Consider the following 16,472-nt stretch of genomic DNA (forward strand, 5'->3'; position numbering starts at 1 on the left):
AAGGTTTAGAGATTTGTTGTAATTAATATTGTTAATAATATTAAAGTAAACGTTGACTTCATTTTCTAGTTTATAGAGCTCCCAAATTCGCACTCATCTGGACTACAAAAGAGTACCTACAGCAAAATAAACTTTATTAGTTTAGTAAGAACTCTTTTTTTTTAAATAAAATATTTATTCGTTTCAGATACAAAGTGATCATTATTGCTGGAAATCCTGGGAAGGTAGATACTTTCATATTTAAAAATTTAACTTCCCTAAATTAATGGTTATATGCCATATAAAATATTAAAGCTCAAAACCTCTTCATCTATTAATTAAGTCATCTTGAACTCAGTATTTCACTTACCATAAATTTGATTTGCCAAGTAGCATAGTTGTTACTAACGTTAAAAAGTAGATAAGTGGTTTACTACCAATTTATAGTGCTATAATGAAGTCTGTGTCTCCAGATGGAAGAATTAAAAAAGAAATTTTGGAAAAGGGTAAATGGGGACAAAAACCTGCTGAAAACAGTAGATGTACAGTTACAATAATGGATTATGCACCACTAAAAAACATTGTCAGTACTATTATTGTTATTGGAGATACAGATGGGGAGCTATGGAACTTGATAGAGATATGTTTAGGCACTATGGATGTAGGAGAAAAATCTAAATTTTTCATATCACTACCAAATGAGGATATATCTCTAATCATATGTTTAGAGGAATTAGTTTTTGATGGTTATATTTATAAATGGGATGCAATTAAAAAGTTCAGTTTGGCCACTTATCATAAAGAAAAAGGAAATGATTTATTTAAATCTAATAGAAATAAAGAAGCAGCTTTAAGGTTTATAAAAGCTCTAAAAATACTTCATTCAATTCCTCTTGATGCAGAAGAACTACCAATCAGCATAGAAAACTTACAAGTTTCAAATCTTATCAATTTGAAAGAGATTCTCTACAACAATTTATCTTCTTGTTATTTTAGAAATAGTCGTTGGCTCAAAGTAATCGACATTTCTCAAAAAGTATTGCTCTATAACTCAAATAATGTTAAGGCTTTGTATAAATTGGGTATTGCTTATAAAAACGATCGAAACTTTGAGAAATCATTTGAGGCTTTTTCCAAAGTGTTGAAATTGGAGCCAGATAATAAGGCATGTACTGAACATATGAATGTAGTTAAGGATGAATTAAGAAAGGCTGACATTAGGGTGAAAAGTATGGTTAAAAAAATGTTTTCTCATTGTTAGATGACTAGTATGTCATTGCATTAGTTATTACTTGTAAATGTTTTGCAATTAATGTATTTTGCTATTAATTGTTAAATAGTAGTAAATAAATTTTCCATGAAAACAATCAATCTTTCATTATTCCATTTAATTATGTAGTTACTAACCTTATTTGGACAGTTAATTTTGATTTATATAAGTAGACTTGTAATATTATTCTTATTTAAACGATTTTTGTTACTAATGATCATGGCCTATGGTGGAATACAAGGTACCATTGGGAATAGCTAGCAGTATTTTTTAAAATAGATCCAAAGATTTAATTATTTAGTATTTAAGAATAGTTACTTCTCTTTTTTATGAACTTAACTGATAGAAACAACAATTAATTTAAAAATATTTTATTACCAAAACCAAATATACAGTTTTAATTACATAATAGAATTTTTGAGCTTAACACCGCCTAATTTTTATTTCTTTTTTTATAAAAATTTGAAACATGATACACACATACATGTGTGTTTTTTTATTTTTTTTAATTTCAGGTAAGTAGAACGTTTCCTAAATGTTATTCATATATCTAATGATAGACTAATACTAAGATTTAATCAAACTTCCATTTGAAAAGCCAATAATTTTGGAAAATATAAATGTGCACCAATAACAAAAACTCAAAAATCTGAGTTTTCAACATATTTTATATTAGCAACTTTGGCTAGTATTAACCAATTTAACATCGTAAATAAACAGTCTTAACATATCACCTTTTACAAATAACCATACAATGTTAAACATATGCTTAACGAATAAGCAAAGTAAGATATTGTGAAACATAAATTTAATTATGTAGAAGAGAAAATATTGTAGTGGTATAACCATATAATGGAGAATACAAAATAACAATAAAATATTGTACTAAATTTGAAATTATTGTAAAGAATGAGTGAACAATGTACCAAAAATTTCAACTATATGTAGAAAATGTGTTTTTTAAATTGTATTATTTTTTCCTATTTGCAAGTTATTTCATAAAATTTTTAGCGATGATACTGTACAAAAACTCCATAATTTAAGATTGGGAAATGTCATAAACATGAACTAAAATAGCGATAAATTTGTCTTTAATTAGGTAAAGAAAACTTAATGTTAGAAAATAAATATTAGGTATAGTGCTGTACATGTGTAATTTTCCATGAAATCTCTTTCTTTTTATTTTATTTTATCATGCAATTAAAATCAGTGTCACTATATTATAAAGAAAAAAATTATTGCACATTATGTTACATAAATTACTACATTTAATGAGAATTTAAAATTAAAGTGCCGAGTTCCATATATGCAACCTGTATTTATCAACAATTTTAAAGAATTCTTTTGATTGGAAATAGAAACAAATATATTTAACATGAGCAACAATATTTTTAGGTTCGATTTTATCCAAACATTTTCTTTAAATAGGCAATATCTCTTTTTCTTCTAACGCCCATGAAATATATCTCAATATAACTTTATCACAAACCATTTTTGAGCCAAGTGCTGTTTGATAAAATACAAACTAGAAACTTAACAGAAATAGTAATATATAAATACATATATGAGGTTTAAACAAAAATTGAGCATCAATTAACAATTTTAATAAATCAGTTTTAAGACTGTTCTGATTATGAAAATACCCTAAATTGTAAAGTAAAAAAGGCTTTTCAAATGGCTAAAAGAAACAACATAATGAATTTCTGGTGTAAGACAAAAAACAGTGTATAAATATACATACAGACATACCTATCCATATGTATACATTAACACTAAATATATAGATGTTAGTTAATGAGGCACTTCGGTGTAACAAATATTGCAATGTCAGTACTTACAACAATATAAAAATACCATTAACATATTATTAAACATGCAAATAATATTTTCAATACAAATTTAAAATATTACGCATGTGAGTAACTTTTTTGCGACAGAATACGATTTCTTCTTACTTTGTAGCTCTTAAGGATTATACTTATTCCCTTAGCTCTAGATTATACGAACCTCTACGCGTATAAGTTGGGCAAGAACAAATATGCAACAAAATGTTAGTCATATGGTTTTTAATTAATTATCATAAATTCAACAAATTCGACTAGGCTTATTTTGTGGTTCTGTCAAGTAAACTCAATCATCCAAGACATTTATAATATTGAGTGATTTAATTTATTTACAAGTTAAAATGATTCGTGGAAAAGTATTTATCCAACGAGTTATGAAATTGCTTTTTGCGGCCAATAATAAAGGACTTTGCAAATCATTTGTAATTTCAGTATTCCTCAAGGAACAGTGAGAAATAAAATTTCACAATTTAAGGGACTAGTACCGGTTACCGGTTATAATTTTCAATAAATTGATTTTTTTACATTTTTCCTTTAACTTTTTATGCTGAGTTATTCTTTGTAACCAATCGACAAGATTGCCGAGCTTCTTCTTGAGAATAGATTGTAAAATAGGGCCACGCAATTAGAAGACCAATTTCAAGACACTTGTTTTTTGGAGAATTAGAAGACATGGATTCTACAAAAAAAAATTTTACAAGCAATAGCTAAACCACTTCAACGGAGAAATAGACAAAGAGGACTGGAACACGAACTAGAGTTATTAGAATGTCCTTGAAAGGAATTGGACATCTATTTTGTATTGATGGTAATGTCAATGATGTAAAGTATATGAATTATTACTTTAATGAAATTCAATCGCTAAATGGGGGAATCAATTTGACAAAATGGTGTATCCTACTAGACAGCAAAAACATATGCAGGGGATTGAATATTCCTGTTTTAAACTAGCCTTCAAATAGTCCCGATCAACTCCCTATCGACACCATTTGGCATTAGATGACAAAAAGCACCTCGAACTCTACCAATTCGCATAATCTATAGCTGAGCTAAGTATTAATTATTGTTAAATAGAAATTTAAATGGAAAAGTACATAGTATTAAATAAGCTTTATCGTATCAGTTTAATTGATAATAGTTGGAATAAATTCTAATTAAAAAAACTATAATTCTGTTGCATATTTTTTTAGTATAATTCATATGCCCCTGGCGGAGGAGAAAATAAACGAAAAGGCTGACCAAAGATTTATGTTAAGTAAAAATAAAACCAAAGAGTTAACACCAATTAATTGTCATTCATTGCCACAGTTAAAAACGACAATTATATGCTAGAAACAATACACACGACAACTTTTTCCAGTTAATTAGAACTCCATTGAAAAAAAAAATTCAAGAACGCACTCGTAAATTGAGGATTATTTCTCTTACAATACAATGCTTTGAAATAAGCAAGAACTTCACCTGAAATTTTTATTTTGATTTGTTGCAATTCTGTAAGTTGCAAATTTTTCACCACACCAACTCTATTTCTAGTAGAATATCGATACTATTATTAGAAAATATATAGCTCACAATCCCATGAATTTTTGAAAATGCTGAAAGAAAAAAATTTAATGAAATAGGCAAGTATAATAGTTTTTAGACATTTAGACATACAAACGCCTTTAGTTGAATCGGAGCTTATTTGTGGTTTAAGAAAACACTAAGGTTTGTGGGAAAAAGGAGGAAACCAATACTATTGGTTGATTTGATCTAAAAGAAATTGATTAAGATTTTTTGTGGAGAAGGATAAAACTCCAGTTCACCTTCTAAAATTCTTCACCTTTGCATGTATATACTTTAGATGGAAAATGTAGAAGCAAAAATGTAACCACTTTGAAGCCAGCACAGATACTGGAGTTCATTAGAAATCTGGAGCTAGAAGGCGATCTATATAAGACGAAAAGTTTCACTCTAATGTAACCCCTAATGAAATATATCTAATGTTCAATTTATAACGATTAATTATAATGGTCTAAATCAAAAGACAGGAAAATAATATTAAAATTGGTTATTGTGTATTTTATCCTGAAAACTAGACTTGCCTAGATGAAGAACAAATATAATAAATAAATAATTTCAAAAATATTAGAAATAATCATTACATGAAAAGAAATTCCATTTTCTCTGGCACAAAAGTAATATTTCACTTTGAATAAATGGTATTACAAGTATCAATTTTGGAAGAATTTATAACCTGCTGATTTGTGTGATCTTGAAATATTTTTGCTAAAATTTCTTTTCATATTGACACATATAGTTATACCTATAGATAAAATGTTTCAAACAAGAAAATTTGTTTATACATAAATAAGTTTAGAAACCTAAAAAAGAGATTCAGTCATCATCCAATACTGCTAACTCTAAGATGTGCTTAATTGTAAGAAACAAATAAGTTTACTAAGCACCTGTGTATGGTGTATGTCGAAAAGCCCCTTGGCCTCAAACATTTTAATAAATTTGTCTGAGCTATTTGCTTATAAATACCCTTTAACAAAATCAAGATGGTAAGCATGAAGATCTAATAGAACAACACACAACAGAAGTGGAAGACTATGAATTAGAGAAAATTTTAAGAACATACAAATAATTTAGTTTACCAAAAAAGTTTATATATTATTTAATTTATTATGGTTCCCAAATAATTAAATTCAAACTTTCATCAAATATGAATTTCCATAAAAACCACTGTTACATTCTTCAAAATTGAATGACGGCAGGGATAACAAAGCTGCACATATACCTACCTAATAAAATTATGGACACCTCTACACAATAAAAAAAATGAGAGACCTTTTATAGACAAAATATTCTCTAGTGTATATTTAATTGCATGTCACTATAGTTGTTTAAAAAAATATTGGCACCAGTAATTTACAAACTATATACCAAACTATTTGCTAAAGTAAAAATTTTTCATCCACAGAAAAATAAACTCCTAATATTCTTTACTTCTAAATCAACTATAATTTATTTTTTACTAATAGATGCCATTTCAAGAGGAACATTGAATGCATAAACTGTTTTTAAACAATGAATTGAACCTTTTCAACATAAAATAAAGTCAATAGCTATAAAGATTTCAAATTCCGTCTATCATGAAAACAATTTAAAAACGTTAATACAATTCTTAACCTAGGACTGGACAACAAATTAATCAGAAAAGGATGATTTTTTTCAGGTTTTGAATATTGGCAGGCTCTCCATTTATACTAAATTTATGTAATCTTCTACCTCCTTTTCTTCTTATCGAACACAATGTTTACTACCCCTACATTAACACGAATCTTCCATAGGTCTCTGGTTCATATCCGGCTCGAAAGACCAGATAGTGTGTTGATGTAGAAGTATCAGGTGTATAAACATTATCAACGGCTCTAATAATCTCAATTTAGTTGTTTTTCCATTTTTTTAAATTTCTTTTCTGAAATTATTCAATTATAACCTTATTGGTGAAATGTTTTGTACAATTTAGTTTCTTTTTGTATATTTTGTTTTTTACAGATTTTGCCTGCTACATAGTTTTCACATTTCTCCTTCAAATCATGATGTACCACATTAGTCAATAATCTATCATTGTTAACATTCTAGATGATTTCCAAATAGTGTCATTTTATATTTTATTTCTTATTCTATATCTTGAGGTAAATTAATCCAGAAGATAAGAATTCTTATAGAAAAAGCAAGTAAATATTACAATAATGATCCCAAAGTTCTTGTAAGAAAATGAAAGTATATGATTGTTCACAACCATCCTACTTTCCTGATTTAGTATAATTTAGAGAAATATGATAATCAGTTGATAGCTGCCATTTACTTTTCAAACTTTCAGATTAAAAGCCTATATTTTATGTTAAAAAAGTTTTCTTTTCATATTAAAAATACTTAGACCAAGATTTTAAGTATTAAAATGTTACAGATTCACATAAATATATACAGGAATAAAGAATAGTGTTAATGGCAGTTATTATTCCAATATTTAACAGTTGATTATTTATATTATAATATTACAACAATAAAGAATTTAAAATTTTGATGTAAAACTAGGGAGCATTCTATTTTTGTACACTTTTTGATAATTGAATAATTAAATTTGTGATCAACAAAACAAAAATCGAAAACAGAGTGAGACTTTTGTAATGACAATGGCCGACAATAGACATGGTTGGTAATTTTGTATATTATCTAGGGGCTGAAGTTTGTATAAAATAATGATTTTATGTATAAAGAATTCTTCACAGATATAACACAAGTACAATCTAATGAAAAATAAAATAAATGAAAAAATGCAAAAGAATATAAGTATAAGAAAATATAAAGTTATAACAAAACTAATCAACTATCTTGTTTCAAGTGAAGGACACAATAATTATTGACCATTACCACCATGTATATATAAAAATATGATTATGAGAGAAAAAATATATAAGAAAATAATTTTATTATTGGAAAAAGATTTAGACATGTTTATTACTTTACTTACAATGAATAGGATGTGGATATGATTTTTTTTATTTTAATTATTTTTTCCCATAAAAAGTTCTTGTTCAATGTCATTATTGAGCCAGAACTAATACCTTTCCTAATGTAAATGCTTATTTTTCCCATTTTTTATTGATTTTCCAAAATTAAAATTAAAGAATTAATTATACCATATAAAATAATAAATAATAAAAAAGATTTATTCTAATACCAACATTGCCAAGATATCACAATACAATATGGATGTAAAAATATATAAAATAAAATAATGTTACATATATACATACACACAAGGCTACAAATCTGTACATGTGAAATAAAGAAATAAAAAGTGATGGCAAGATTTAACAATCCAATCTGTACACAATATTTAGGTACAGTTTTATGTCCCCAAATTTGATGATATATGTAACATAGCAGTAGCATTGGGAATTTTGAATAACTCACGCATATAAATAAAACATACTAATCATGCATCTTTTTTACCACCATTCGCTGCTACTTGTGTGGCGTTCCTTAATGTTCGTTCAGCTACTTCTGCAGCCACCTGTTGCATACCGTTTTCTAGGTAACCTTGGATGACGGTCTTCAACCACTATAAAAAATATCAAAATTCACTTTCTACTATGTAAACATATTAAACTGATAAAAATCAAAATTGTACAAAACATATTTGATCAGTAAGTTGAGCATATTAATTTTCCAATTGCAAATTTTTTAACCATATCCCAATAAATAATTACATGTTATTAGTAATATACAGATTATTTCGAATTTTTGTTTTACTAAAAAAATATTTATAAGCAACAAAATGCTATAGTTTGTAGCTCTATCTATCATTTACAAAATAAAATTATATTTTTACAGAAATTACTGCTATTTTGTAACTTTTGTTCAACTTCTTTTCTTTATATATTATTCTTAAAGAGCACTAAAGAGTCTGACTTTCAGAGCACAAATATTAGTGATATCAAAATGTTCTCATCAGAGATTTTAGACGGGTCATATAGGATAAACTTAGAAATACAAAAAAGAGCAGTAAAACATTGTAAAACAAATGAAGTTGGAATAAATAAAACTGCACAAAAGAGAGAAAACTCTTGCTTCCATGCAAATTTTGTTATGAAATATTTTTATTGAAAGTTCATAGGTTACAGCAATTTGCATACAGAATAGTAGAATGATTTAATATTCCAAGATATCTAGAAAAGTAATTAGTACTAACAGTAATCAGAGCAACCAAAAGTGAAACAACACAATAATTGTATTGTATATCCAAGTAGTACATTAGATTTCCTATAGTTTAATACAACAAAACCAGAATATTCTGTTTTCATTCACTTTAGGATAGCTACCAGTTAACCACACGAGTTACTCCGTTTCATTGGAAATACTTTTTTCACATTAATTTCATTGATCCCTGTGACATACCAATCGGCCTATTACGATTTTCATCAATTATTTTTCCCATTTTGTCGATCAATTATTGTGACACAGTAATCACTTGTATTATATAGTCACTTCTTCAACTAAAATAAAATTAATTTGTCGACTCCTTACTTAAAATCTATTTAAATAGTAAAATTTCCTTTCTAGATACTTTTCATCTTACAACTCTTAAGAGTCAACAATAATAAGAATGTTCAAATGAATTTGTGGTGATATTTTCTACACCCGTTGCTCTACAGCTGCTGTGCCACATCCAACGGATCATTTCTAAGCAATGACTACAACATCTCAGTACATCAACGCCAGTTAACTAACTGCTGGTTCGTGTTTTCACTTTATAACCTTATACTGATTTTGTTTTTTTTTTAATACTTTTTTTATAAATTTATTGTCGCATCAACCACAAAGGTTATTAGCGACATGGCAATTCACAATTTGTAATACAATTTAGTGACTTTTAGATATTTGATTAAGTTTGAGGAATTCCAATTGTTGTTAAGTAAAGAGATTATATTGTTTGGGAAGTTGTTAGGCAGTTCAACGTTTAGATTCTCATTACAAAATTCACATATTGGTGGATTTTCTCGGTTAAATATATATGGGTGTGTTACTTTAGTGCTCAATATATTATTACCAAAATTTTTTTATTGATTTCAGCATATTCGGAGGATCGTATTTGTGGATGAATTTTATTAATTTGAAGCTTACGTTAATTGACTATTAAGTGTTTTCAGCTTTTCCACATTTTTCTAGATTTTTAATTTTCGTTTTAATAACAAACTGGTAGCATCCGATTTAATACTATTTGTTCACTTCAGGTTAGTTTCTATACAGGGACTGTAAGATTTTAAGTGATAAAGAATCTGTATTGACAATCAGTTATGTATTAATCGGCACATGAAAAGATACTCGCAAGCTAGAAGATAAGACATTTTCATTTTCCTTTACATTCCAAAATAGACAGTAGAAAATAACGCCACCACAGTTCTCTACACAGTGTTAAGGAATGATGCATCTAAATTTTTCTGTGTATAACAAGTCAGTACTAATGATATAAGTCTTTTTCCACTATTTAAAAGTTATGATATAATTAATAATAGTATTAAAAAATAATTTCTCTTGCTTTCATTAACATCACCTCTGTATCATTTCAAGGTTTTCTTGATAATATATTTAAAGTGCACATTTATTTACTGATTGTGTAATAATTCTGAAGCTTTAAGCTTACAAGTATAGCCTTCTGCCAGAAGCCATGCTTAATTCTATTTTTATAGAACAAACTTCTATGAAATATGGAGAATACGAAGTTAAGCATATACAACAATTTCATTTACAACAAAAATTATTTTTAGAATGGTCTGTATAAACAATGAAAGTTCTGAATTTGTACTCATAAATATTCCATATTCAACAAAAGTCTAAAAAACACTAGTTGGATTTTTTAAATTCACCTGAATTAATAACTATGAAATAACACATAACAGCTAAGTGATTATACTTACCATGAACAAATTGCAAAGAAATTTTTTCTATAATATTATCTTTATCTCTGTTGGTGACTATTTTTAAGGAACCTTGCGAATCTAATATTTTTTAAACTAAAATTGGTGTTATAATCTCTAATTTGACAGCATTGTTCATTTATTACAATTTGTGATTGGAAATTATAATCATTAAACTTGTATCGCATGAATGCAATTCAAGATCAATTTAGTTGGTGAGAACATGCAATTATAATGTGCAATGAATCATCGAAACATGCAAAAGTAATCACGGAATACATACGCTGTTTTCTTAGTTTTCGTTTTTTGAAATAGGCATGCTAAAAATGGGATTAATTGATATTAGTCACTAAGTTAGAAATGTATAAAGAAGTAGAATAATTAATATATTGTCCAGGATTGCTATAAGACATATTCTGAGCTTCATTGTGAATAATACATATTGATATTGATATTTATCAGTTTACTACCACTACACCAATACTCAAAATTACCTCATCTGGTCAATCGAGCGGGATATGAATCATCGACATATAAAACACTCGACGGACTAGACAGTATAATTCTGAGTACTGATGTAGTGGTATCCAGTATGATTATTTACAATAATACCTACAGCAATTATTTTGTGAAAAAGGATTTTTGTGGGAATGGTATTATTCTTTCAATCTGCCGGTATTTTTAGACCTTAGAATTTATTTTTTGGAGTTCTGTCCCTTCAAATTGAACACATGTGTTGGTAACACCATAATTATAATTTTATCAGCTATTTTGATTCTAATATCAATTAAATGGATATTTTTTGTTTTTTATTTAGTACACATATTTATATAGTTTTCTCTCTGCATAATAATTTAATATTGTTTCTGTAGCTTAATATGTCAAATTTGTAATTATCACCTTCATACTTTCCCCTTTCTTTTCTCTGTCTTCCACATATTTCACTATTATTGAATCTTAATATGTCCCCTAGATTTTTTGGTGTACCACTCCATAGCTAATTTTAATTCAAATACCATTGGCAATCCTGGATTATAAACGCATAATACAAATAAACAATTGACAGGGTAAAAATGCAATATTAGTGTATTAAAAGAAAATGTAATAAATGAAAATGGTTAACTTACGTTTTCCCAAATAAAGTTTGCTGTTTCGTCTATGTATGATCCAATTTCCCTCATTTCACCACTGTATCTAATTAAAAAATACATTTTGTTACAAATGTTGGTTAAGTAAATATAAACACTTACCTCACATAAGCCCATGTACCTAATGTAAGGAATGCCACCGCCATCAACATATTACAAAGATTAGCAATTGAATAGATTCCAATGAATCCAAATATACCAGACAGGATATAGCACATAACAGCTAATGCAAAAAATACGGCAGGGGTTCTGGCTGACTTAAAGATATTTTTGCTTTCATTGTGAGCTTTGAACTGAGTAAATGTCTCTTCAATATCCTGTAATTGATCAATTTATCAATAAAAAGTAGGTAATAATAGGTTAAATATCTAAAAATTTATATCTCAACTGTAGAAATACCCTACTGCTTCAACACTTTACTGATTTATTTCATACTCAACATACTACCACTACAACACAGAATTACGTTATTTAACGCATATTTATCATACCAAGTTATCATCTTCAGAGACTGAAGGTTAACAGTCTACATGAAGACATTAACAAGGTTATTGAAACAGTGGTAGTAAACTGAGCATTTAGTATAAATATTAGCAACAAATCCAGGAATTTTAAATTATTTATTGTATTTTTATTCTTCCATAATATAATTTCATAAATTTTAATTTATACTTAGTAACTATAATTCATGTAATCGAATTTTTATAAAAAAATTATTTTTGATAAACAAAAATATGAAATAGTTTAACATTCATTTCAGTACATATAATACAAAAAATAAAAATTTTATAAGAAATTATTACCTTTTCTAGTTGATCCTTATAAGTCAAACTAAATTCTTCACCCCCCATTTTCTTCTTGGCATTGAATTGTTGTATTGCTTTGTCTTTAACTCTTTGATGTTCACTTTCAATTAATTCTGTTTTAAGGTAGGGTTTAGTTCCTCCACAGACCTCCTCCATCATGTTAACATAAGCTTCTTTCGCATCAGCAACAGCTGCTAAATTATTTGCTTCTGCAGTGGCCTAAAAAGCAATGTTACAATGAAAGTCTTAAAAGTAAAAATGTTCTGAATGAAACAATAAAATATTTACCACAAGCATAGATTTTGGTTCTGGTAATTCATTTCCTTCATATATCTGCATATAGGATTTGAAATATTGTACAAAATCTCTGACTTTAACTTTATCTCCGTTAATTTTTTTGAGTACTAAATTTTCTGGAGCTAACAGCATTGGTACAAGCACTTTCAAATTGTCCTTGAATTCACTATCAATTTCTAAAAAAACATTCAAAATATATATCCCTCAGATATTTCCAGTGATTTTCACACACCTGTGAGTCGACCATCAAAAGTTGGACTTGTTGCAACTTTAATGCCTGGATGTGGCATCAAGAAACAAGCAATTTCAGTAAAGCAAGAGCTAATGTGTCTTCTTAAAGATTGTAATTCACTGTGTTGATGTTCATTCACTTCTAAACGTTTTTGTAAAATTTGTTGACCACCTACAGCACCATAAGGAGCTTCATATGGGAAGCGCCAATCCCTGACTAGAAATTGTAATCTCTGGAAAGGTGTAGTTCCAGAATCTGCCAGCGCCAATCTTCCATATTCAGTGAATAGCTACAATAGAAAAAAATTATATCCGAAAATAACAACTAGAATCTATAGGAATTACCTGCAGATGTTGTAAATCATCTTCTTGTATGTTACTTGATAAGTTATAAATTTGCACTGAGCTCAGCATTGTACTTAAAGCAAATATTGTAGCACATTCTTTAACTGTACTTTTGCTATCCCATGTTCCTTGTGTATCTAGTAATATAACAGCTATCTAAAATGCGAATAATATTACTTCTAGATAACTCCCTTCAATGGGATATGAAAATAGAATGAGTAGTAAATAGGATTTATAAGTTACTGTTATACGCCATATATAGATTAATGAAATTGTATAAATATCTATAATAGTTGTTACCGAGAAAGATATCAGTGGACAAAACACTTGAATTTCTTTTATTTTTTGGTAAATATCACTCCTGGAATAAGATAAATCTGTTGGAAATGATTTTATTATATTATTTTTGCTTATATTTGAAATTTGAGGTGAAATAAAAGTTTTTGCATTAAAAAATACTACACAGTGTTATAGAGTTTAACAAGAATCATATTTCAACTTTTTTATGTACATCCTTTTTGATTTTAGCAATTTTTTATAATGATTTTGATAAATTATACTTATAGTGCTATAAACTCTTTCTCTTGATTTTTATTTCTATAGAGTCAATGACCTACAATTTGTTTATTAAAAATCACTAACTGTTCGCTTTAATTTTATTAGTTGTACTACTTGTCCCTATTTACAGCTCACATAGATACCTGGGCTTATTATTCAATACACATCAAGAATGTCTTACAATGTTTTTCGTATTTTAGATATCTATGTCATGGCATTTACAGAAAATAACTGATTGAATGGATTCAGTATTTTCATAGTTAAAAATAAGTGAAAACAGTTTAAAAAATTACAATCATTTCTCTAATCATGTACTGATAAACATGGTATAAATGTATTCAACCAGAACACAGAATGCTTTAAACACAAACCAGATATGTAAAACCCAATAAACAGTATAAATATTGAAAAATAAAAATTTTAAAAATCCATTTCATAATTGAAAATGATATACTAGACCTTTTCTCCAGTGCTGAGTTCTGTGGTGTGGACATCAGACCACATTAGAATTCCAGTAGTATCCCTTTCTGAGCCTCCTTTCCAAGAAAAACCTTCTAAAGGAGCATCTTCTGAACCAATCCATTCTGATGTATTTTGTTTCAAGACATACTGAAAATATTAAAAAAAATATATGAGAACCCATTAAAGTTTGTTAATTCACAATTTATAAAATCATTCTTCAAATTGTCCATACTACACGACAAATATCAGTTAATAAGCAGATTCTGGTAAATTACTAGAAAAAATATATATCATGGATATTTGAGCACAGAGATCCAACTAAATAAAAGATTGAATTTGAAATTTTGACGATTGATGACAAAATTTCGTTAACTGGATATGCAAATATAGAAAACAAAGGTTGATATAGATATATGTATTCTATTAGTTGTTTCAAATACATAAACTCATTCACAAAAATCAAGAAATTTATTAAGTTTATATTCTCTAGATTATAGGAAATGATTTCTCAAAATACAATACAGGTATAATGAAAATAAATCACCTAACAAATCAGTTGATTTAATTTTCAAAAATTCACGTAATTAGGAAAACTATACAAATAACTGATATATAAATACTATTTTCAAGCATAGATATAAAAATTAACCTAAATTAACTGGTTTAATTTACAGATGATTAAGTTAACAAATATTTATATGTTGTTGTAAAAATAATTATTATAATTTATGTAATTATAACATAACAAAAAAATACAAAACTTAACTCAAAACTCTCCATAAAATAGATTGCCAAATTTTAGCTTATATTTTTATCTACCTTATGTAGATTCATATCTGTTACACTCTATATACATAATGAATGGGAGTTCAAGGTCTAATATAAACAATAATCATTATTTTGAACTGACATCAATATTGTTATCGATATACTATATTTTGTTTCCTATTATGCAATAACCATATAAATGTTACATATTGTTTTTTATTATGACAAGCAAAATTCCTTTAAAAGATTGTTTTTGAACTTGAAATTATGTAGGATTGTATTGTTTAAGACCAGACTTATAGTTTAAACAAAATACTTTACAATAATCCAATATTACCTATTTAACAACATATTGAGATATGTTATTAACCTTTCAATACACTTAAATATTTTAAAAAAATAAATCATAAAGAATTTTAAAATGTTAGAATCAATCCAGAACATACCAACAGTCATAGAAAAAAAAAGATTTTTTTATATTTTATTAATTGAAACATGTTGTATAAATACCTTAGCATTCATGTATCTTAAGAAGAAGTCCAGCAAAAAGGATTTGCCATGACGAAAAGCACCAGCTACTGATATTACAACCACAAATCTATCCTTCAAGTCTTCTTTCATCAAAACTTTCTTAAGGGCCTCCTCATCTAATTTGAAAGAATGATTTTCATCTGCCACAACTATTGGAACTGCATGAGGTTTTGTCATTGTATCATCATATTCAAATTCATCTGGAACAAAAAGTTGTCATGATTTTGCTGACATTTTAAGTTACTACTGAAAAATCATAGATCATGTTTAATATAATTACGATGAATAATAAAACTGTGGAGAAAATTAATACTAATTTTTGCCAGTTCATTGTTCAACGTTTTTAACCACAAAACAAGTTTTCAAACATTGTGGCTTCAGTAACCTTGCAATGCTTTACCTTCTGTAGAATGTTGTTTTTTCTCAAATCTTTTCCGATTTTTCAATTCTGACATGATGAAAGTAATTATTCTTTATTACGATTTACAATATTCCAATTGACTCTTGAAAGTTGAAACCAATTTTGGAATGACAATATGACAACTCAGAGTCGATTGTCAATTATATTTCATAGAACACCCAATACAAAAAACCAATATATTAAGGCCCGTTTACACGAGTTTAGTGAGCAAGTATTTAGTTTAAGTGTTTAGTTAATTTTAAGCCGTGTGAACAGACAGTTTAGTGTTTAGTACCTGTACTAAATGCTTACTACCCTTAACTAAATATTTGTTCACTAAACTCGTGTAAACGGGCCTTTA

General features: G+C 27.5%; 2 protein-coding genes across 3 annotated transcripts; one reads left to right on the forward strand and one right to left on the reverse strand.

Annotated features, from left to right (window-relative positions):
• Positions 1–428: 428 nt before the first annotated feature.
• On the forward strand, positions 429–1,346 carry LOC130451595 (FK506-binding protein-like). The gene has a single exon (XM_056790718.1). It carries the CDS (start codon positions 434–436, stop codon positions 1,238–1,240), a length of 807 nt encoding a protein of 268 aa, XP_056646696.1. The 5' UTR covers positions 429–433; the 3' UTR covers positions 1,241–1,346.
• Positions 1,347–2,827: 1,481 nt separating this feature from the next.
• On the reverse strand, positions 2,828–16,267 carry LOC130451594 (atlastin). 2 transcript variants are annotated; one of them, XM_056790717.1, is made up of 11 exons: positions 16,112–16,257; positions 15,691–15,911; positions 14,410–14,559; positions 13,393–13,548; positions 13,049–13,337; positions 12,808–12,992; positions 12,517–12,738; positions 11,816–12,030; positions 11,693–11,759; positions 10,849–10,885; positions 2,828–8,209 (listed from the first exon to the last, which is right to left on the reverse strand). In XM_056790717.1, exons 1-11 carry the CDS (start codon positions 16,164–16,166, stop codon positions 8,142–8,144), a joined length of 1,665 nt encoding a protein of 554 aa, XP_056646695.1. In that variant the 5' UTR covers positions 16,167–16,257; the 3' UTR covers positions 2,828–8,141. The 2 variants fall into 2 exon arrangements, with proteins under 2 accessions (XP_056646695.1, XP_056646694.1); XM_056790716.1 differs by lacking the exon at positions 10,849–10,885 and having other exon boundaries at positions 16,112–16,267.
• Between the last annotated feature and the right edge of the window lie 205 nt (positions 16,268–16,472).

The sequence above is a fragment of the Diorhabda sublineata genome, chromosome X (assembly GCF_026230105.1).
Source record: "Diorhabda sublineata isolate icDioSubl1.1 chromosome X, icDioSubl1.1, whole genome shotgun sequence".
In the NCBI taxonomy this organism is placed as follows: domain Eukaryota; kingdom Metazoa; phylum Arthropoda; class Insecta; order Coleoptera; family Chrysomelidae; genus Diorhabda; species Diorhabda sublineata.